This window comes from Anolis carolinensis, unplaced genomic scaffold, assembly GCF_035594765.1.
Source record: "Anolis carolinensis isolate JA03-04 unplaced genomic scaffold, rAnoCar3.1.pri scaffold_18, whole genome shotgun sequence".
Classification (NCBI taxonomy): domain Eukaryota; kingdom Metazoa; phylum Chordata; class Lepidosauria; order Squamata; family Dactyloidae; genus Anolis; species Anolis carolinensis.
Window position 1 is genome coordinate 283,752 of NW_026943828.1, and position 24,662 is coordinate 308,413.

The 24,662-nt window shown below is 42.3% G+C and overlaps 2 protein-coding genes across 6 annotated transcripts in view; one reads left to right on the plus strand and one right to left on the minus strand.

Annotated features, from left to right (window-relative positions):
* The window catches only part of LOC134294628 (zinc finger protein 135-like), a 188,194-nt gene that overhangs the window by 40,174 nt on the left and 123,358 nt on the right, over positions 1-24,662 (minus strand). For 2 of the 5 annotated variants that reach the window (XR_010001416.1, XR_010001415.1), the window contains exon 1: positions 2,912-3,138. The exons of 2 other annotated variants lie outside the window; for them this stretch is intronic. The gene's annotated coding sequence lies outside the window, so the exon portion shown is untranslated. Of the gene's footprint in view, positions 1-2,911; positions 3,139-24,662 lie in introns of those variants that run through there. One more of the 5 variants, XM_062966210.1, reaches the window with a different exon arrangement.
* LOC134294633 (zinc finger protein 850-like) overlaps positions 3,141-24,662 on the plus strand; it is a 64,005-nt gene continuing 42,483 nt past the window's right edge. Inside the window, exons 1-2 of the mRNA XM_062966219.1 lie at positions 3,141-3,278; positions 22,085-24,375. Of these exons, the coding sequence (XP_062822289.1) occupies positions 22,554-24,375 (1,822 nt within the window). The 5' untranslated portion in view covers positions 3,141-3,278; positions 22,085-22,553. The remainder of the gene's footprint in view (positions 3,279-22,084; positions 24,376-24,662) is intronic.

Sequence of the window (24,662 nt, forward strand, 5' to 3'; positions counted from 1 at the left end):
GTGGTCCCAGAGGAAAGACTTCGGCCTTCCCAATGGCGGGGCAGTGAGACCCGAGCAGTGAGCACCCCTTTTCCTTGTTGCACAAAAAAACCACCCCCGGCCACCGCTTTTTATTAGATAGGGGCAGGGTGTGTGGTGTGGGGCTCAGGTCACAAGGGAGTGGGACACGAGCTCCCATGTATTAGGAAGCTGAAATGTCACCTGGTTGGGTCCATATCCCGGTGAGTCTTTTTCGCTCCTCGTGTGGGGAGGAGGGGAGGAGCAGAGGGAACTAGGCGGGGGGAGGGTGTCCCTCTTGGTTCTCTTGGACCCCTCAGCTGCCTTATTTATTTCTTGTCAAAAGCATTGCATAATAAATAAATTTAAAAGTGATAAAATAAAGGAAATCACAAGCAGCTAAATAGTTTTAGACCAAAAGTGGGCAACAGCGACCGCATTGTCCGTGGCTTTGAACAACTCCTCCTCCGTGCATAAGGCAGGGCATTGTGGGCAAGCATACATATGCGGGGTTGTTTGTTCAGCTCCACAGTCACACAAGGTGGAGGATTCCTCCAGGTAGGGCCACCTTGTTGTCGACCGCGTTTCGGGGGATCGGGCCCTTAAGGAGAGTCCCGACCCGGTCCTGAGGGAACGGACCTTGGCGGAGCCAATAGGAAAATATGAGCCGCAATACAACCTGAAGCCGAAATGAAGAAGGTCCGCCAAAGTTGAAGGAAAATCCGCCAAGGAGTCTTTATTGAGCGATTCAGCTGAAAAGGACTCTAGTAGTGATCATTCAGTCTACTAGGGTACCACATAACCAAAATAAAGCCATATTTATACAAAGTTTCAGTCTGACAGCCCTTTGAATTTCCCGCCCCACTCCCCCGCCCATCTGATCGCTGGTAGGCTAGAAGGTTGAACGAGGCGGGTTTTCGTTTCCCGCCTTGCTCTGTTGGCCCAATAGGGAGCTGCTTTTTGTCCCCACTCGAGCCAATCAGGGAGGAGAAGGCGGGAGTCACTGAAACAATGAAGTGACTGACCAGGAAAGATCGGATTAATTCCTGCCCGGCCGATTTCTAAAGGGATTAATGACAGCAATCAAGGGTTCCTGTCACGTATACAGATTTCAGATATGCCTTGGGGTGGTGATGGGCCATAATTGACAAACTCTGCAGGGCGCCTTCCTGAGGTGTCCTGGATTTCCTTTTGGAGGAGATATGACAATGTTTGCCTTGGGGGCGAATCACCTTTAGGAATTTGGCGACTCAGGCCCTATATTGTCCATGCAATCTGAATTTGATTGGGTTAAGCGGTGGCGGATTATCCTTTTGTTTTTGGGAAGGGAAGCCTGGGTCATAGGATCTGGGGTTCATGTTGAGTTCAAAATATTTCCTATTTGATTTCATGATTTGACAATTATATGAAATAAAATGAAAAATAAAATAAAGTTGGAATATAAACCCTGCTGGGAAAAATACATATTTTCCGGGGATCCCAAAGTGTACAAATACATATAGGCAGATAGATAGATTTCGAGGAAATAAGGGAGAATCCATAAAGGTGGGTTACATTGCATGAAGGGGAATCATGAATGATATAAACAATTGAAAACATTTGATAAGAACGAAGTTCACAACATCTGGGGAACCCAATATGGAAATTCATAAAAGTGGAGTTTTAGCAGCATGATTTCACAATTCATGAAGTTAGCCCAACGATTAGAAATTCATACAACAGTGATTCATGAGGGTGTCCAGGTACATAGAATATGAAAATTCACGGATACATTGGGAAAAGAGTTCATCTGTGGTGGAAGGAATTCATAGAGATGGCATGGGGAAGAGGCACATGTGGGTTGCAGTCTTTGGAAATATAGGATTTCATAAGTTCAGGGGTAGGTCTGGGAAGAGTGTCCCTCTCATTCATAAAATTATGAAGGTATGAATGAAACGTGGAGGGCGCCCGTCCAGGCACCCTCCTGGCAGCTGTAGAGAGGGTGAAGGTCCTTGGAGAACTATGTCTCCCCAGCGGGAGAGCGATCCCCCATCCCCAGTTCACAGAAAGGGACCAGGGATCTCCTAAAACCATCCCGCGGGTCGCGGAGAGAGGAAAGTCCGGGATAAGGCTGGAAGAGAGCAGTCTGGCTTGAAAAGAGCCGTCGGTTCCGTTTGACAGTCAGCTGATGAGGTGCCGAGAACTGGACAGATTTTGGTTCCGCTGGTGGTCCTTGAGTCAGGAGCCTTAGGAAGGGTTAGTACTAAAAGAGGAGCGTGCTAGGGGTAATTTTGATAAAGATATGAGCCAATTTGTATCGCCTGCCGTATTAACCTATGGCGGAGGAGCCTCAGCCAGAGTTAAAAGGACGGACGGGTTAGAGAGAGAGAGAGAGAGGGATTGCGTGCAAAGAAGGAGTCAGGGAAAGACACAAAATAACCAGGTAGAGAGTGTTACTGTTAAAATAAATGCTACTTTTATTGGGGGGTTTGTTACATAGTTCAGGGAAGGGGAAAGTGAGAAAAAAAGATCTTTTAATAATAGTCTGCTGCGGTCCCGCTCCGTTCCTTTTGGTGATGGATCTGCGGAACTCTCCGCTGCGGGTTCAAATCAATTTGAAAGCCGGGGTGACGGTCATCATAATGAGAGAGAAATACAAAATTGGATAAGGGTTGTTGTCTGTCTTTCGGGCTGTGTGGTCATGTTCCAGAAGCATTCTCTCCTGACGTTTCGCCCACAGAGGTTGTGAGGATGCCTGCCATAGATGTGGGCGAAACGTCAGGAGAGAATGCTTCTGGAACATGGCCACACAGCCCGAAAGACAGACAACAACCCTGTGATCCCGGCCATGAAAGCCTTCGACAACAAAATGGGATAAATTCCATTAATAAAATAAAAACATTGAAAGATAAAGGAAATGCAACGTAAATGCAACCTTGGGGGCTCCGTGTGCCGAGGGCGGTCCGGGCCCATCCTGGGTGGGGGTCCCAGTGTCCCCGGTTGAGGGCGAACTACAACTCCCAGTCCGTGGCTTCACAGGCCTCAATAGGCCCACACAAGGCCCGTCAATCAAAGGAGGGCTGAGCGGGACGCGGCCAATGGGGGGCCTCCGGTGGGCGGGGCATCCCGGGCTCAGCCAATGGGAGGGAGGGAGGGGCGAGGGCGGGCTCCGAGGAAGGAGGACGAAGGAGAAGATGGCGGCCGGCTCGCCTCAGGCCTGGTCTGTGTTCGTGAGGCGGGAAGGAAGGCGGCGGAGGGAAGAGGACGGAGAGGCCGAGAGAGAGAGAGAGAGAGAGAGAGAGGTCTGTGGGGAGAGGGAGGGAGGCAGGGAGGGAGGCTCGCTCTCGCTGGGGTGCCCGGGGGGGAGGCGGAGGGCCCGGCCTGCCTCGGGCTGTGAGGGAAGGAGGGGGGACTACAACTCCCAGAATCCTCTCCGCCCAAGACGGGTCTCCACGGGACGCCTCACGGGCTTGGAGGTCTCCCCAGTGGGGTCCCTTCCTCTGTCCGCCCCGTTGTGTCTCTAGGATCCACCTGCTCTCTTGTTTCCCTCATGTTCAGACCTTCTCAGCCGCTTTGGGTCCCGAGAGGGATGGAAACAGACATCTATTATTAGTGTTATTATTGTTATTATTATTATTATTATTATTATTATTATCATTTTATGACACAGCAAACAAGATAGACATGCTGGATTTCGTGTCACAAAATCACAAGTCGAACTCTTCCCAAGTGTCTAGGACTGTGTGATGTATTATTATTATTATTATTATTATTATTATTATTATTATTATTATTTTACGACACAGCAAACAAGATAGACATGCTGGATTTCGTGTCACAAAATCCCAAGTCGAACACTTCCCAAGTGTCTAGGACTGCGTGATGTATTATTATTATTATTATTATTATTATTATTATGACACAGCAAACAAGATAGACATGCTGGATTTCGTGTCACAAAATCCCAAGTCGAACACTTCCCAAGTGTCTAGGACTGTGTGATGTATTATTATTATTATTATTATTATTATTATTATTATTATGACACAGCAAACAAGATAGACATGCTGGATTTAGTGTCACAAAATCCCAAGTCGAACTCTTCCCAAGTGTCTAGGACTGTGTGATGTATTATTATTATTATTATTATTATGACACAGCAAACAAGATAGACATGCTGGATTTCGTGTCACAAAATCACAAGTCGAACACTTCCCAAGTGTCTAGGACTGTGTGATGTATTATTATTATTATTATTATTATTATTATTACTATGACACAGCAAACAAGATAGACAGGACTGTGTGATGTATATTATTATTATTATTATTATTATTATTATTATTATTATTACTATGACACAGCAAACAAGATAGACAGGACTGTGTGATGTATATTATTATTATTATTATTATTATTATTATTATTATGACACAGCAAACAAGATAGACATGCTGGATTTCGTGTCACAAAATCACAAGTCGAACACTTCCCAAGTGTCTAGGACTGTGTGATGTATTATTATTATTATTATTATTATTATTATTATTATTATTATGACACAGCAAACAAGATAGACAGGACTGTGTGATGTATATTATTATTATTATTATTATTATTATTATTATTATTATTATTATGACACAGCAAACAAGATAGACATGCTGGATTTCGTGTCACAAAATCACAAGTCGAACACTTCCCAAGTGTCTAGGACTGTGTGATGTATTATTATTATTATTATTATTATTATTATTATTATTATTATTATGACACAGCAAACAAGATAGACAGGACTGTGTGATGTATATTATTATTATTATTATTATTATTATTATGACACAGCAAACAAGATAGACATGCTGGATTTCATGTCACAAAATCACAAGTCGAACACTTCCCAAGTGTCTAGGACTGTGTGATGTATTATTATTATTATTATTATTATTATTATTATTATTATTATTATTATGACACAGCAAACAAGATAGACAGGACTGTGTGATGTATATTATTATTATTATTATTATTATTATTATGACACAGCAAACAAGATAGACATGCTGGATTTCGTGTCACAAAATCCCAAGTCGAACACTTCCCAAGTGTCTAGGACTATGTGATGTATTATTATTATTATTATTATTATTATGACACAGCAAACAAGATAGACAGGACTGTGTGATGTATTATTATTATTATTATTATTATTATTATGACACAGCAAACAAGATAGACATGCTGGATTTCGTGTCACAAAATCCCAAGTCGAACACTTCCCAAGTGTCTAGGACTGTGTGATGTATTATTATTATTATTATTATTATTATTATTATTATTATTATTATTATTATTATTATTATATCTATTATTCTTACTAGCTGTGCCCGGCCACGCGTTGCTGTGGCGAAGTCTGCTGGTCTGGGAAATCAAGTATTGAGGAATTGGTGGTAGTTAAGGTCAAGGGTAAAGGTTTTCCCCAGACATTAAGTCCAGTCGTGTCTGACTCTGGGGGTTGGTGCTCATCTCCATTTCTAAGCCGAAGAGCCGGCGTTGTCCGTAGACTCCTCCAAGGTCATGTGGGATGACTACATGGAGCGGCGTTACCTTCCCGCCGGAGCAGTACCTATTGATGCACTCACATATGCATGTTTTCGAACTTCTGGGTTGGCAGAAGCTGGAGCTAACAGTGGGGGCTCTCTCCGCTCCCCCAATTCAAACCTGTGGCCTTTCGGTCCAGAAGTTCAGCAGCTCAGCGCTTTAACACGCTGCGCCATCAGGGGATATTATTTCCTAAAGGTTGTGAATATACAGTATTTCTGAATGGTTTTTTTTGTTTGTTGGAGGCAAGTATAAATGCTGCAATTAGGAAAAATGATTAGGATGTAATGGCCTTGCAGCGTTAAAGCCTGGCCGTTTCCTCCCTGAGTGAATTTTTTGTTGGGAGGTGTTAGCTGGCCCTGATTCTTTCCTGTCTGGAATTCCCTTGTTTTCAGAGTGGTGTTGTTTGCGATATTTTATGTGCTTCTAGTGTCTTTGCCAGAGGATTTGCCAGACTTTGATGATGGGAATACTTTGTTGGGAGGTGTTAGCTGGCCCTGATTTTTTCCTGTGTGGAATTCCCCTGTTTATTTACTGTCCTGGTTTTAGAGATTATATTGTTCTGCATTATTCTATCCCAGTAATTATTTCATATTAAAGAAGAATCTCACTTATCCAACATTCGCTTATGTTCTGGATTATCCAACGCAGTCTGCCTTTTCATAATCAATGTTTTTGTAGTCAGTGTTTTAAATTCATTGTGATATTTTAGTGGTAAATTGGTAAATACAGTACAGTAGAGTCTCACTTATCCAACATAAACGGGCTGGCAGAATGTTGGATAAGCGAATATGTTGGATAATAAGGAGGGATTAAGGATAAGCCTATTAAACATCAAATTAAGTTATGATTTCACAAATTAAGGACCAAAACATCATGTTAGACAACAAATTTGGAAGAAAAAGTAGTTCAATACACAGTAATTCTATGTAGAAATTACTGGATTTATGAATTTAGCACCAAAATATCACGATATATTGAAAGCATTGACTACAAAAATGTGTTGGATAATCCAGAACGTTGGATAAGCGAGTGTTGGATAAGTGAGACTCTACTGTATATTAAAATGTATCATTTTAGGCTAGGGAAATCTTGTGCAATATATTTAGGCCCAGAAATCAGCAGTAGTCCAATGTAATTACTCAAAAACCTGCCGACAGCACCAGGTCTTCAGTTCCTTATGGAAATTGGATAATGTAGGGGATTGCCTGATCTCTTTTGGCAGTTAAGGTAAAGGGTCCCCTGGGCTGAGTGGGTTGCTAGGAGACCAAGTGAGCGGAGCTTAGCCTTCTAACTGGCAGCAATTGGATAAAAACAATTATTCCTCTCCTTCTAATTAGGACTTCATTTTTCTTTTCTTTTTGTTGTATCAACCTAGAGGCATGGATGAGGGGTTGTTCTGTCAATTTTCGAGGTTGTGGGGTAATTACTTTTGTTGTTTTGTCCGCTGCCGTGATGCCATCACTCTTTTATATATATAGATTATGTCACAGCAAACAAGATACACATGCTGGATTTCGTGTCACAAAATCACAAGTCGAACACTTCCCAAGTGTCTAGGACTGTGTGATGTATTTTCAGATGATGCACGCAGATCCCAGTCGGGTGGCCTTTTGCAGTTGGCAGATCGTGATTTTGTCAATGTCTATTGTTTCCAAATGCTGGCTGAGATCTTTTGGCACGGCACCCAGTGTGCCCATCACCACCGGGACCACCTGCACTGGTTTCTGCCAGAGTCTTTGCAGTTCAATCTTGAGTTTTTCCTGTTGTTTTTCGTCAATGCGACTGTCACCTGGGATGGCGACATCAATGATCCAAACCTTTTTCTTTTCCACAACTGTGATGTCTGGTGTGTTCTGTTCCAGAATTTTGTCAGTCTGGATTCGGAAGTTCCACAATCTCTTTGCGTGCTCATTTTCCAAGACTTTTGCAGATTTGTGATCCCACCAGTTCTTTGCTGCTGGCAGGTGGGACTTGAGGCATAAGTTCCAATGAATCATTTGGGCCACAGATGTGTGCCTCTGTTTGTAGTCAGTCTGTGCGATTTTCTTACAGCAGCTGAGGATATGATCCATGGTTTCGTCAGTTTCCTTGCAGAGTCTGCATGTTGGGTCATCAGCTGATTTTTGGATCTTGGCCTTAATTGCATTTGTTCTGATGGCTTGCTCCTGGGCTAATTATTATAATTATTATAATTATTATGAAACCAGGCCTGCATGCACAGCTGGCCATATTGGGTCTCTGTGCCAAGTCTGGTCCAGATCTGACCTCAGCTGGGTTCAGCGCTCTCGGCTACAGGTGAACTACAACTCCCAGAACCAAGGTCCGTTCCCCTCAATCCCTGCAGACTGTTCAGTGGGTGATGGGGCTTCTCTGGGCCAAGTCTGGTCCCAGTCCATGGTCAGTGGGGGTCACAGTATTGCTGGAGGCAGGTGAACTATAACTCCCATCAAGGACACTTGTGCCGAGAGGACAGGGAACATGAAGAGGAAAACCAGAGGGAAGCGATTATGTAGTTTTATGTTTTTTTTTTCTTTTTCTTGTTTCAGTTGTTCTCATTGTATTGTTTATTTGTTATATGTTTTTAATTGTGTTTTAATAATAATAATAACAACAACAACAACAACTTTATTTTTATACCCCGCCTCCATTTCCCAGAAGGGACTCGGGGCAGCTTACACGGGCCCAAGCCCAAATGGTACAAACATTGTAATAAAACCAATAAATACAAAACAGATCTATTATTATTATTATTATTATTATTATTATTATTATTATTATTAAACTTATATACCGCTACTCCCGGTTTGGCTCGGAGCGGTTTACAAAAATAGATGAAAACAATACACTTGGCTTTAAAATAGCAATAAAAACAATAAAAGCAACAATAAAAGCAACAATAAAAACAGACATAGCCCTATATATCTATAAAACATAGTAAATCACATTACAAATAAAACATGGTTTGAAAAAACATCTGAGGACTCTCATAAAAGTGACCTGGAGTCCTTATTTATGCTGGGCTTGGTCTCCATGCAAGCTGCCCCGAGTCCCTTCGGGGAGAGAGATTGTGGTGGGAATAAAGTTGTTGTTATTATTATTATTATTATTATTATTATTATTATTATTATTATTATTATTATTATGATGTACGCACAATATATAGGTGTCAATTTTCCAATTCCCGGTCACTTCCTCCCTCCCTCCCTTCCTTCCTTCCTTCCTCCCCCACCTCACTCCATTCTTCCTTCCCTTTCTTCCCCCTCCCTCCTTATTTATTTATTTAGATATACGTGATCGGTCCTCCCCCCCGGTGGCGCAGCGGGTTAAACTGCTGAACTTGCTGACCAAAAGGTTGGCAGGTTCGAATCTAGGGAGCAGAGCGAGCTCCCGCTGTTAGCCCCAGCTTCTGCCATCCTGGCAGTTCGAAACTACTTAGCTACTTGTGATTCCTTTATTTTATCACTTTTAAACTTATTTATTATGCAATGCTTTTGACATGAAATAAATTAATAAGCAGTCCGAGAACATGCAAATGCGAGTAGATCAATAGGTACCTCTTCTGCGGGAAGGTAACAGCTCTCCATGCAGTCATGCCAGTGGCCACATGACCTAGGAGGTGTCTATGGACAATGCCGGCTCTTTGTCTTAGAAATGGAGATGAGCCCCAACCCCAGAGTCGGGCAGGACTGGACTTCATGTCACGGGAAAATCCTGACCTTACTGTGTGTTCTGCACAATTGTGTGCTTTTGTGAACCGCTCCGAGTCCCTTCGGGGAGATGGTGGCAGGGTACAAATGAATAATAACAACAATAATAACACTTTGTTCATATACCGCCCTATTTATCTCCTCAAGGGACTCAGGGCAGTTTCCAATAAGGACACCATACCACAACTTAAAACCAGGCAACAACAAAACGTAATACAATCATAAGCATAAGTATAGTGCAAATCAATCAATGAACCACAGGCTTAGGAACCAATGACAAGATACTTCACAAGCAGGCCAGGAGACAGTGGCCAAGGGTTCAGTGTTGGGGTTCAACTAGAAGGTGCCAGGCGGGTCCAGTGCAACAGTATGGCATGGCCAATAAAGTTTAGGTATAAAGTTTATCTATATATATAAAAGAGTGATGGCATCACGGCGACCCACAAAACAACAAAACTACAGACCCCCCAACCTTGAAATTTGACAACACAACCCCTCATCCATGCCTCTAGGTTGATACAACAAAAAGAAAAGAAAAATAAAGTCCTAATTAGAGAGAGAGGAATAATTGTTTTTATCCAATTGCTGCCAGTTAGAAGGCTAAGCTCCGCCCACTTGGTCTCTTAGCAACCCACTCAGCCCAGTGTTAATAAAAGAATAAAAAATAAAATAAATACAAATAATACAATAAAATAATTAAAAACACTAAAAAATTAATACAAGAAAATGCTATAACAAAAAAACTAAAAATAATACAACAAAATAATAAAATATAATAAATAAAAAAGATAAGTTACAATAAAATTAATTTAAAAAATACAAATAACGTCAAATAAAAATTCCACAAGAACTTTTAACCAATACCACCACCACTTTGCCACAGCAACGCGTGGCCGGGCACAGCTAGTATTTATATAAGGGAGTTACTCTGTTCATTATACCAATTCTTTTCAGACTTTCCTTTACTTTGTATCAATGCTATCCTTCCAAACCATGATAATTTGAGTTTAGCGTATTCTAAATTTTTTATATTTATTTCCTTTCTTCATTTAATAAAATTATTAGTCTCTATAACTTTTAATTTTTGCTACATTTATTCCCAAATATTTAATTGAGTATTTAAAACAGGAGGGGGAAAATTAATTAAAGACTCATTTTTAAAATTTCTTTTCCTGATAATTAAATAATTTATGAAGTATATTTAGAACCCTACCCATTAAACTGACATTTGTCTCCCTGCTATGAAACCACATTGATCTTCATTGATATACTTATATATAAATTCATTCATTCTTTTTGCCATAATTTCTGTTGAAATTTTAGCATCTTGATTTATTAACTAAATGGGTCTATGTGATCCGGGTTCTGTTGGGTCCTTGTTAGGTTTCAAAATTAACATAATCAGAGACTGTTCCCGAGATGGTGGGATCTTCTCTCCTGTTATTATTATATCATTCTGTTAATTTAGGTATTAATATGGTTTTAATTTTTCTATAATATTCCGGTCCCAGCCCATCCATTTCTGGAGTCTTCCCGGCTTTTAAATTATCTATAATTTTTCCAGTCTCTTTTTCTGGAATTAATTGTTCCATAACTAATGTATCTGTTTCCTAGATCTTTATTTTTCCAATATTTTTCAATATATTCCTCTATTTTACTTTTGGAGTTTTCTTTTGCCGAGTATAGTTCTTGGCAAGATCTTGGAAAAGCTAATATTTTGTCTTCCATTCTTGTATGATTCTTTCCTTCCTTGTCTTTAATGGATGTTATTATTTTCTTCCCTTTCTAACGTGTGCTGCTTTGGCTCATAATCTAGAGTTTCTGTATTACTGTATTCAAAGTATTCTCTATTTAAAAACTTCAAATTTCTTTGAGTCCTTTCTAACTCATGTTTTGCTAGCTCTTTTCTCATTGCTAATGCTTTTATATAGCTTTGTTTATCCTTTTCATCTCTAATTCCTTAATATCCAATTCTAATCTTTTTTCTTGTTATTTTCTTTAAATTACGTTGTTCTTCATTAAAATTCCTCTGGCTACTGCTTTCATTGTATCCCATACCATCATAGTGGAGCAATTGATGTGATGATGATGATGATGATGATGATGATGATGATGATAAATCTTTATTTGTACCCTGCCACCATCTCTCCTAAGGGACTCGGGGCAGCCCACAGAAGCACTCCACGTGCCGCATTTAAACAACAATACACAAGTATAAATACAAAGACATAAGTGAAATCAACAGCGTATATAAAATCCCACTAATAAAATTGTAAGAGTATGAAATTATAACAATTCCTGAAACGCAATAGAACCTGCAGAAGGCCGGCTATCTGCCGTAACCATGCAACTGCGGAGCAGTGGTTCATCAAGCTGACCAGAGATTGCTCAGGATCAAAGGACTGTCTGAAGAGCCATGTTTTAAACTCACCCAAAAGACTTGAAGTCTGGGGCTAATCTGATTTCTTTAGAGAGCCACCTACGCAACCTCCCCCCCTTTCTCTTGTATTTGAGATAGTGGTGGACCAAAAGGAGATGCGGTCTGGAAGACAGGTTGGATCCGAAGCATATAGGGCTTTATAGGCAATCACCTGCATCCGGGGTTTCGGGGTTCGGTGCCATCTCTATGCAGATGACACTCAACTCTACTACTCTTTTCCACCAGACTCCAAGGAAGCCCCCCGTGTCCTGAATCAGTGTCTGGCCGCTGTGATGGGCTGGATGAGGGCAAACAAGCTGAAGCTTAATCCTGACAAGACAGAGGTCCTCCAGGCCAGTCGCACGTCGGATCAGGGTGTAGGGTGGCCACCTGTTCTCCCCCTGAAGACACAGCTCCACAGTCTGGGGGTCCTCCTGGGATCAGTGCTGACGCTTGATTCTCAGGTGTCGACAGTGGCTGGGAGGGCCTTTGCACAATTAAAACTTGTGCGCCAGCTGTGACCATACCTCGAGAAGTCTGACTTGGCCACGGTGGTCCACGCATTGGTTACCTCAAGACTGGACTACTGCAATGCACTCTATGTGGGACTGCCTTTGAAGACGGCCCAGAAAATGCTGCTGATACAAAGGTCGGCAGCCAGATTATTAACAGGAGCTAGTTCCAGGGAGTGTACTTGAGATGACTCATGGGCCTTGTAGTCCTGTTCCTAGTACTATTGTGGCAGACGAAGAGGAAAACATGGGATTTCCGCCGTTTCAGCCAGAATCGGAGCCTCTCCACCTGGAGGATGTTTGTCCTCAAGAATGTAGCCAAACAGGCCTTGGGCAGAACTCCCCCCCGTTTTCCCGGAGGGACAATTATAATAGAGATAGGGGAGCCAGGGAGGCTAATCGCCGGAGCCTGAGAATCGCTGCCAAACAACTAGCTGATTAGGTCTGCTTCCCTTGGGAAATTCTAAGGAGTCATGCATCTGGACAGAGTTAGGTTTCGCTTCTCATTCTCTGGGGAAAGTGTTCTGTTGGCGGGAAAACGAGACCCAATATAGGTGCTGCTCGCAAGGGGAACTTTGCGGAGTCAATTGTTCAACTTGAGGAGAGAGATTGTGTGTGGACTTCGTAACCCCAGTTCCTTGTTTCCCGGATCAAGTTTCCAGCCTTGCCTTGTTTCACGGACTTCCTTGGACTCTGTTCATGTTTCGTGTTTGTCTCGTTCCAAGTCTTTGATCTAGCCAAGAATCAAGTTTATTTTCTAGCCTAGTTGTCAAGCTACATTGGACCTTAAAGACTCTGTCATTCCCCACACTATTGCTTGGCAAGGTGTGTGTTTCAGTCAAGTGGATTATAACTTTGGACTCTAATATCTTATATTGGACAATACAATTCTGGACTATATTTGACCTCATCTGGAAGGTCTGCTTCTGAACTTTATTCTTCACTTGTTTTTATTGACTTTATATATTTCTATAATAAAGATATTAGATAGATTCTGGCCTCTGTGTAAGGTTATTGGTGCTCTGCAGCCTGGGTCCTGACAGTACTACGCCTCTCCTGAAGCAGCTCCATTGGCTGCCAATAAGTTTCCATTCCCAATTCAAAGTGCAGGTCATGACCTGCAAAGTCCTAAATGGTTCGGGTCCTGTCTATCTTCGTGACCGCGTTTCTCCCTTTAAACCAGCGTGGGCTCGCAGATCTTCCGGGGAGGCCCTCCTTTCACTCCCACCACCATCTGAAACGTGGTTGGTGGGAACGAGGGAGAGGGCCTTCTCCGTGGTGGCCCCCCGGCTCTGGAACTCTCTCCCCAGGGAGCTCAGACTAGCACCCACCCTAACCACATTCCCAAAAAGCTTGAATGTGCTTTTGATTAATCAGCTGCACTCACCATACAGTCCAAATCGCCTTGCTGTCTCCTGCCCTGTTTCCCTGAAAATAAGACATCCCCTGAAAGTAATACCTAGTAGAGGTTTTGCCGAATTGCTAAATATAAGGCCTCCCCTAAAAGTAAGATCTAGAAAAGTTTTTGTTTGGAAGCATGCCCACCAAACAGAACACCAGAGCATGCAGGATTGGTAAATGGACGTACCATAGATTGTTGTACATGGAAATAACGGTCGTAACAAGAAATTCTTGATAGAATTCACAGTTTGGTTATGCTGGTTTGTGATGACATTTACTGTACAGTATATAATAAACTAGCTTGGAGAGCCGGCGATGCCCGGGTCATTTGAGAAAGGCCTTGTTTGCCTGTGTTCCAAGTGTAGCCTATATCCAATGTCAGCTGGGTTCAGTGGGTGCGGGTGAGCTCCAACTCCCATATGCAAGTCCCATCGTCCAGTGTCCACCCCCCTCCAAACAGAGCCAGTATGTAGAATAGGTCATGAGGGCTCCATGTACCATGTTTGGTCTTGATCAGTCATTTGTGTGGGTCGTGGTGCTCTCAGGAAGTGAGTGAAGGTATTGGAAGTCCCATCGTCCATGGTCCATCATCCTCCAAACTGCACCTGGGTGTAGAGTGAGTCATGGGTGTTCTCTGTTTGAAGTTTGGTCTTGATGAGACATTGATGGGGGTGACAGTGGTCTCAGGAAGTGAATGAATATACTGCAAGTCCCATCATCCAAGGTCCAAGCTCTTTCAAATCTCACCAAGATGTAGAGGGGGCCATGGTGGCTCTATGTGCCAAGTTTGGTCTTGATCAGTCATTGGTGGGGGTCACAGTAGTCCCAGGAAGTGACTGAAGATATTGTAAATCCCCTCATCCACGGTCCCTCTTCCCCCAAATTGCACCAGGATGTAAAGTGGGCTACCCTGCACCTGTGTGTCAAGTTTGATCCAGTTTTGTCATTCATGGGCATCACAGTGGTTTGTGGGAGGTGAATTGGATGAATGTACTGCAAATCCCATAATCCTTGGTCCACCCTCCGTCAAACTGCTGCAGCATGTGAAGTGTGTCATTTGGGATCTGTGTGCCTGGTTTGGTTCAGTTGTGTGATTTGTGGCAGTTGCTGTGGTCTCAAGAAGTGAGGGGAGGTACTGCAAATTCCATCATCCTTGGTCCATCCTGCCCCAATATACATCAGGACATAAAGGGGTCGACAGGAGTTCTGTGTGCCAAGTTTGGTCCATTTCTATCATTGGTGGGCATTGCAGTAGTCTGTGGGAGTTCAAGTGTTTGAAAGTACTGCAAATCCCATCATCTGTGGTCCATCCTCCCCCAAATGGCAGCAGGTCATAAAGTGCATTGTGGGGATGAAGTGTGCCAAGTTTGGTGCAGATCCGTCATTCCTGTTGGTCTCAGTGGCCTGGGATAGTGGCGGCCAATCAAAACGCGAGCACATATTCCGCCAGGCCAATCAAAACACTGATACATACTCTGATTTCACTTTTATTATATACTAGCTGTGCCCGGCCACGCGTTGCTGTGGTAAAGTGGTGGTGGTATTGGTTAAAAATTGTTGTGTAATTTTTTATTTGACTTTATTTGCATTTTTTTGTTAATTTTATTGTAAGTTATATTTTTATTTATTATATTTTATTATTTTCTTGTATTATTTTTAGTTATTTTCTATTATTATAGTATTTTATTGTATTAATTTTTAGTGTTTTTTATTATTTTTATCCGGTTGCTAGGAGACCAAGTGGGCGGAGCTTAGCCTTCTAACTGGCAGCAATTGGATAAAAACTATTATTCCTCTCTCTCTAATTAGGACTTTATTTTTCTTTTCTTTTTGTTGTATCAACCTAGAGGCATGGATGAGGGGTTGTGTTGTCAAATTTCGAGGTTGGGGGGCCTGTAGTTTTGTTGTTTTGTGGGTCGCCGTGATGCCATCACTCTTTTATATATATAGATTTTTTGTTCAAAAATAAATGTGAATTCTTCTCTGTGGAAAAATAAGACGTCCCCTGAAAATAAGACCTAGCACATCTTTGAGAGCAAAAATTAATATAAGGCACTGTCTTATTTTCGGGAAAACAGGGCAACACTTTACCCCACTCTGGTTCCACTATTCATGTTTCACTATTCACTATTCAAGTCAGCCCCTCCCACGTAATCCTAAACAGCCCCACTCCCCTGTCTAATTGATATGTTATGTGTTTTATCTTAACGTTTTAAAATGGTTTGGTTCTTGTTGTGTATTTTAATTTTGTAACTTGTACTGTTCTTATGCCTATGTCAACTGTTGTTTTTAGGGCTTTGTCCCCACGTAAGCCGCCCCGAGTCCCCTTGGGGAGATGGAGGCGGGGTCTAAGAAATATATTATTATTAATATTATTATTTGTAATTGTGCTGTCCTACTTGGCTTTCCCTCCCTTGCTTATTTCCTGGTTGCTGTTCTTGGGAGGAATGTTTTGGGGGTGGAGCTTGGGACTCCCCTTGGATGAGGTTTGGATGAGATGGTTCAGCCTGGGAGCTAATCTCTAGAGCAGGGGTCCCCAAAGTACGGCCCGCGGGCCACATCCGGCCCATCGGAGCCATTTATCCGCCCCCCGCGGTGGTGGCTCCTTCCTCCTCCGCCAAGAAAGGTGCGTGTAGTGTGGAGAAGGAGGAAAAGGCACATGCCTTTCTTATCTCCATCGCCCCACAGGCACTTTTCCCACTGCCGCTGCTGAGGAAGGGCCGCACGGGGCGAGGAAAAGGTGTGCGGCTTTCCTCCCTCACCCCAGGGGCAGCTTTCCCACCATCGAGGAAGGGCTGCACGGGGGGAGGAAAAGGCATTCCTTTCCCCCCCCCCCCCCCCGCTGCCGCTGCTGAGGGAGGCCGCGGGAAAGGTGAGCGCAGGGTGAGGGAGGAAAGGTGCATGGCTTTTCCTCGCCCTGCACTCACCTTTCCCGCTGCTGCTGCCGCCGAGGAAGAGCTGCACGAGGCGAGGAAAAGGCATGTGACTTTCCTCCCTCGCCTCGCGGGCAGCTTTCCCGCTGCCGCCGTCGAGGAAGGCAGTGGGAAAGGTGCGCGTGGGGTGAGAGAAGTGAGAAAGGCGCACGCCATTTCCTCGTCACGCACGCACCTTTCCCGCTGTCGAGGAAGGGCCTCACGGGGCGAGGAAAAGGCGTGGGCCTTTCCTCCTTTCCTCCTCGCTACCGCTGAGGAAGGCCTGCACAGAACGAGAGAGGAGGGAAAGATGCGTGCCGTGGATTCATTTTTCTTGAAGGCTAGCCATTTCTTCCAACCCTGATTTTTAGTGTATTATTATTGTTGTTGTTGTTGTTGTTGTTGTTGGTCAGGGGTGCTTTATGTTTTGGTTCACAAAGGGAGAAAGGGGTTGGACTCTATGGCCCAAGGGGTCTCTTCCAACCATGTTTATTATGGTGTTGTTGTTGTTGTTGTTATTGGGTGGCTATCTGTCAGGGGTGCTTTGATTATGATGTGATGCACAAAGGCAAAAGGGGGTTGGAGTAGATGTCCCAAGGGGTCTCTTCCAACCCTCTTTATTATTTTGATGATGATGATGATGATGATGATGATGATGATTATTAACATTGAGACTGTATTTGTTCCTTTTTTGTTTTTGTTTTTACTTCAAAATAAGATATGTGCAGTACGCATAGGAATTTGTTCATAGCTTTTTTTTTTAAAAAAACTATAATCCGGTCCTCCAATGGTCTGAGGGACGGTGAATTGGCCCTCCACTTAAAAAGTTTGGGGACCCCTGCTCTAGAGGCTTTTCCCCCTCCAATTGCCATTCCAGAGAAAAACCTTAGAGATAGGTCTTAGAATTGGTCTGGGTTCTTTGACCTGGCAAATTCAAACAGGCAACATAAATCACGTACTTACCTTACAGCTTATGTATTTACCTCAAAGACAGCAAAGCTTATAGTTCACCTTGTACTTACCACCATAGCTTTGTGTACTTACCATCATACATAGTACTTACCATACAGTCATTATAGATAGTACTAGCTGTGCCCAGCCACGCGTTGCTGTGGCGAAATCTGGTGGTATGGGAAATAAAGTATTGAGGAATTGGTGGTAGTTAAGGTAAAGGGTCCCCTGGGCTGAGTGGGTTGCTAAGGGACCAAGTGAACAGAGCTTAGCATTCTAACTGGCAGCAATTGGATAAAACAATTATTCCTCTCCCTCTAATTAGGACTTTATTTATTTATCTTTTTATTGTATCAACCTAGAGGCATGTATGAGGGGTTGTGCTGTCAATTTTCAAGGTTGTGGGGTGTTTACTTTTGTTGTTTTGTCCGCTGCCATGATGCCATCACTCTTTTATATATATAGACTAGCTGTGCCCGGCTAGCTGTGGCAAAGTGGTGGTGGTATTGGTTAAAAATTGTTGTGTAATTTTTATTTGACGTTATTTGCAAATTTTTTTATTAATTTTATTGTAAGTTATATTTTTATTTATTATATTTTATTATTTTCTTGTATTACTTTTAGTTATTTTCTGTTATTATAGTATTTTATTGTATTAATTTTTTAGTGTTATTAATTATTTTTTAGTGTTTTTATTATTTTTTATTGGGTTGCTAGGAGACCAAGTTGGAGGAGCTTAGCCTTCTAACTGGCAGCAATTGGATAAAAGCAATTACTCCTCTCCCTCTAATTAGGACTTTATTTTTCTTTTCTTTTTGTTGTATCAACCTAGAGGCGTGGATGATGGGTTGTGTTGTCAAATTTCGAGGTTGGGGGGCCTGTAGTTTTGTTGTTTTGTGGGTCGCCGTGATGCCATCACTCTTTTATATATATAGATTTACCTCATAGCCTCATACTTACCATTACAGATAGAGTTCATCATAGCCATGTACTTACCTTACAGTTTACCTCATAGCCTTGTACTTACCTTATAGTCACATCATAGCTTTAGGTATTTACCTCAAAGATAGCAAAGCTTATAGTTCACCTTGTACTTACCTTATGTACTTACCTTATGTACTTACCTTATAGCTTATCACCTTATGGTTTACCTCAGAGTTATTATAGATAGTTCACTATAGCTGGTATTTACCACTAAAGTCATTATAGATAGTGCTTATCATAGCCTTGTACTTACCCTATAGTACCTACCTTTCCTCATAGCTTGTGTGTTAATCCTTTATAGTCTCTATAGCTTTCATTCTCAATCAGTATACCGTGTTTCCCCGAAAATAAGACAGTGTCTTATATTAATTTTTGCTCCCAAAGATGCACTAGGTCTTATTTTCAGGGGATGTCTTATTTTTCCATGAAGAAGAATTCACATTTATTATTGAACAAAAAATGAACATTTATTATATACTGTACAGTAGTTGCCATCACAAACCAGCATAACCAGACAAACTGTGAATCCTATCAAGAATTTCTTGTTACTAATATTTCCATGTACAACACTTTATAGTATGTACATTTACCGATCCTGCATGCTCTGGTGTTCTGTTTGGCAGGCATGCTTCCAAACAAAAACTTTGCTAGGTCTTACTTTCGGGGGAGGCCTTATATTTAGCAATTCAGCAAAACCTCTACTAGGTCTTATTTTCTGGGGATGTCTTATTTTAGGGGAAACAGGGTAGTTTTATTTCTGTATAATTTCAGTGATTTTACTTCATATTATTTCTAATACATTAAAAGGACTGTTTCCTCTTTTCAATAAACATATTTTTGGTTATCTTTAATCAGCTTCTAGAGTATTTACTTTGGGGTTTGAGGTATAATTATAAGGTAAACCGAAGCCGCTTGGGTAGCCAGACCTGGAGATAGCCATTTTCCCCCAGCGGGCCTTCACCCCCAGACTGCGAACCTGTGTCTTCAGGGGGAGTGTGACCCCGTCCAACACAGGCTGTAACCCTATTCCCTGTTCGGCCTTGCGACTGACCAGGAGGACCTCTGTCTTGTCTGGATTCAATTTCAATTTGTTGGCCCTCATCCAGTCCGACACAGAGGCCAGACACCGGTTCAGGACCTGGACAGCCTCCTGAGTGACAGGTGGGAAGGAGTGACAGAGCTGGACATCATCTGCGTACAGATGACACCGCACCCCGAAACTCCGGATGAATATATTTGAATATATGTTATTCATCATTACTTTATTTTATTATTTATTATTATTATTTTTGTTGTTTTACTATGTTATTTTTACTATATTATTGTATTATTATACTACTTTTTAAAATTTATATCTATATATATAAAAGAGTGATGGCATCACGGCAGCGGACAAAACAACAAAAGTAAACACCCCACAACCTCGAAACTTGCCAGCACAACCCCTCATCCATGCCTCTAGGTTGATACAACAAAAAGAAAAGAAAAATAAAGTCCTAATTAGAGGGAGAGGAATAATTGTTTTTATCCAATTGCTGCCAGTTAGAAGGCTAAGCTCCTCCAACTTGGTCTCCTAGCAACCCAATAAAAAATAATAAAAACACTAAAAAATAATTAAAAACACTAAAAAATTAATACAATAAAATACTATAATAACAGAAAATAACTAAAAGTAATACAAGAAAATAATAAAATATAATAAATAAAAATATAACTTACAATAAAATTAATAAAAAAATTGCAAATAACGTCAAATAAAAATTACACAACAATTTTTAACCAATACTACCACCACTTTGCCACAGCAATGCGTGGCCGGGCACAGCTAGTCTATATATATAAAAGAGTGATGGCATCACGGCAGCAGACAAAACAACAAAAGTAAACACCCCCCAACCTCGAAATTTGACAACACAACCCCTCATCCATGCCTCTAGGTTAATACAACAAAAAGAAAAGAAAAATAAAGTCCTAATTAGAGGGAGAGGAATAATTGTTTTTATCCAATTGCTGCCAGTTAAAAGGCTAAGCTCTGTTCACTTGGTCTCCTAGCAACCCACTCAGCCCAGGGGACCCTTGACCTTAACTACCACCAATTCCTCAATACTTTATTTCCCATACCACCATACTTCGCCACAGCAACGCGTGGCTGGGCACAGCTAGTTATTTTATAATTTATTTTCTGTTATTTTACTACACTATATTATTTTCATTATATTCATTATATTCGTTACCATTAGAAACCTTCTTTTGTATCTGCCTTAACCATGTGAGGGTGCCAGAGTTTGGGGAGATAGAATACCATCTCATTATGGGCTCTACAGAGGGAATGCATGAATGCCTGAATGGAACTTAGTTCAGCATGGACTCAATTTGTGAACGTGGTTGTGAATGAGCCAGTTGGGAAGGCAGGTCCTTCTTAGTTTGGAAGATTCATTTGGGAAATGTGGCCGGAGTGACCCTTTGAGATGCCGAGGAAGCAGAGTGGGGAGTCCCTGTGGCAGGGGAGATAAGGACACAATCCATAAAGAAATCCTTGTTCCTTTGCGCATTTAGCACAATGCTGGTCATTCACGGAAACCCAGGATCCAGAACAGGGCTCCTCAAACTTTTTAAGCCGAGGGCCGGTCCACAATCCTTCCGACTGTGGAGGGGCCAAATTATCATTTGGAAAAAGAAAAAGAAAAAACGAACAAATTCCTATGCACACTGCACATGTCTTATTTGTAGTGCAAAACAACAACAACAATGAAAGAACAATACAATATTTAAAAATGAAAACAATTGTAACCAGCATAACCCTATCAGGATTTCAATGGGAAGTGTGGACCTGCTTCTGGCCAATGAGATAGTCAAGTTAATTAGGATTGTTGTTGTTGTTGTTGTGTGCCTTAAGTCATTTCAGACTTTGGGTGAGCCTAAGTCTACAATTATTTATTTATTCATTTACTACATTTATTTATTACATTTATATCCTGCCCTTCTCACCCTGAAGGGGACTCAGACTAGCTGTATGTACATAGAATATATTATATTATTAGCATAGCACAATATTAGCATTATATATTACTATATTGAACTATACCACTATACTGTAATATTATATGTAATATATAACATATAATTAATATTATTATATGGCATTATTAATATTATATTGTATAACATTATAACATTATAATATTATTATCAATATTATATGTATATACAATATATTATATTATTAAAATGATATTAAAATGTTATTTTATAAAACTGAGGGCGGGGGGCAGGTAAATGACCTTGGAGGGCCGCATCCGGCCCCCGGGCCTTAGTTTGGGGACCCCTGATCCAGAATATGTTACACCCTTGAATGCTGGACGGAGTTCTGCCTGCCTGGCTGCCTTCTGTTCCTTTAACCACGTTTGGGTCTGACCCAGTGAAATGGGTGTGGCCCTCCAATATGGGAAAAGGGTTCCGTTCCCTCCTTCCGTGATTCCTTCCTTCTCTTATCCTGTCCTTCTGTGTTTCCTCCCTTCCTTCCATCTTTCCTTTCTTCTTTCCTTTTTCGCTTTGTTTACCTTGAGCCAGAGGTATGCGGCTTCATGTCTAACCTTTGGCTTCTTCTTTCTTGACCAGGACGTGAGAGTTCTCTGGAGCCACCCCTGCCGTGATGGGAAACGAACCAGCTTCTAGTCGATATTAAGGCATTTGGAAACCAAAGTGCAGTAAGGAAACCAGTCCTCAAGGAAAAAGGATTCCTCTCAAGGGGCTGATCTTGCTGAATTCCTACATTCACTTTGGATTATAGAGTAGAACCATAGAGTCGGAAGAGACTGCAGGAGGCACCCAGTCCAGGCCTCTGCCGTGCAGGAAAAGCCAAAGTACCCCTGACAGATGAGCATCTGGCCTCTGTTTAAAGGATTCCAAAGGAGCCTCCACTACATTTTGAGGCAGAGAGTTCCACTGCTGAACAGCTCAGGAAGTTCTTAATGTTCAGATGGAATCTACTTTCCTGTAATTTGAACCCACTGCTGTGAGTAATCAGAAAGGGAAAAACAAGAATCAAGTGTCCTTATTGGAATTAAATGTACATAACATTGTTGACATGGAGGAGAAAGTATATAAATGTATTGAATGTGGAAAGAGCTTTAGTCAGCATGGAAACCTGAAGAGACATCAAAGGACTCACACTGGGGAGAAACCCTATAACTGCCTGGAGTGTGGACAGAGCTTCACTGAGAATGGACACTTACAAAGACATCAAAGGACTCACACTGGGGAGAAACCCTATAACTGCCTGGAGTGTGGACAGAGCTTCACTCAGAAGGGAAGCTTACATAGACATCAAAGGACTCACACTGGAGAGAAGCCCTATAAATGCCTGGAGTGTGGACAGAGCTTCTCTCATAATTCACATCTACATAGACATCAAAGGACCCACACTGGGGAGAAACCCTATAACTGCCTGGAGTGTGGACAGAGCTTCACTCAGAAGGGAACCTTACATTCACATCAAAGGACTCACACTGGGGAGAAACCCTATAAATGCCTGGAGTGTGGACAGAGCTTTGCTCGTAGTTCAGGACTACGTTCACATCAAAGGACCCACACTGGGGAGAAACCCTATAAATGCCTGGAGTGTGGACAGAGCTTTGCTCATAGTTCAGGCCTACGTTCCCATCAAAGGACTCACACTGGGGAGAAAACCTATAACTGCCTGGAGTGTGGACAGAGCTTCACTCAGAAGGGAAGCTTACATAGACATCAAAGGACTCACACTGGGGAGAAAACCTATAACTGCCTGGAGTGTGGACAGAGCTTCACTCAGAAGGGAACCTTACATTCACATCAAAGGACTCACACTGGGGAGAAACCCTATAAATGCCTGGAGTGTGGACAGAGCTTTGCTCGTAGTTCAGGACTACGTTCACATCAAAGCACCCACACTGGGGAGAAACCCTATAAATGCCTGGAGTGTGGACAGAGCTTTGCTCATAGTTCAGGCCTACGTTCCCATCAAAGGACTCACACTGGGGAGAAACCCTATAACTGCCTGGAGTGTGGACAGAGCTTCACTCAGAAGGGAAGCTTGCATAAACATCAAAGGACTCACACTGGGGAGAAACCCTATAACTGCCTGGAGTGTGGACAGAGCTTCACTCATAATTCACATCTACATAGACATCAAAGGACCCACACTGGGGAGAAACCCTATAACTGCCTGGAGTGTGGACAGAGCTTCACTGAGAAGGGAACCTTACATTCACATCAAAGGACTCACACTGGGGAGAAACCCTATAAATGCCTGGAGTGTGGACAGAGCTTCACTCATCGTTCAGGACTACGTTCACATCAAAGGACCCACACTGGAGAGAAACCCTATAAATGCCTGGAGTGTGGACAGAGCTTCACTCAGAAGGGAAGCTTACATAGACATCAAAGGACCCACACTGGGGAGAAACCCCATAACTGCCTGGAGTGTGGACAGAGCTTCTCTCATAATTCACATCTACATAGACATCAAAGGACCCACACTGGAGAGAAACCCTATAAATGCCTGGAGTGTGGACAGAGCTTCTCTCGTAATTCACATCTACATAGACATCAAAGGACCCACACTGGAGAGAAACCCTATAAATGCCTGGAGTGTGGACAGAGCTTCACTGAGAAGGGAAGCTTACATAAACATCAAAGGACTCACACTGGGGAGAAACCCTATAACTGCCTGGAGTGTGGACAGAGCTTCACTCAGAGTTCAGGACTACGTTCACATCAAAGGACTCACACTGGGGAGAAACCCTATAAATGCCTGGAGTGTGGACAGAGCTTCACTCAGAGTTCAGGACTACGTTCACATCAAAGGACTCACACTGGGGAGAAACCCTATAAATGCCTGGAGTGTGGACAGAGCTTCACTCATAGTTCAGGCCTACGTTCACATCAATGGACTCACACTGGGGAGAAGCCCTAAAAATGCCTGGAATGTGGACAGAGCTTTGCTCATAGTTCAGAACTACGTTGACATCAAAGGACCCACACTGGGGAGAAACCCTATAACTGCCTGGAGTGTGGACAGAGCTTTGCTCGAAGTTCAGGACTACGTTCCCATCAAAGGACTCACGCTGGGCAGAAACCATAGAAATGCATGGAGTGTGGACAGAGCTTTTCATGGAATAGACATCAATTTGAGTTTAGCATATTCTAATAATTGTAT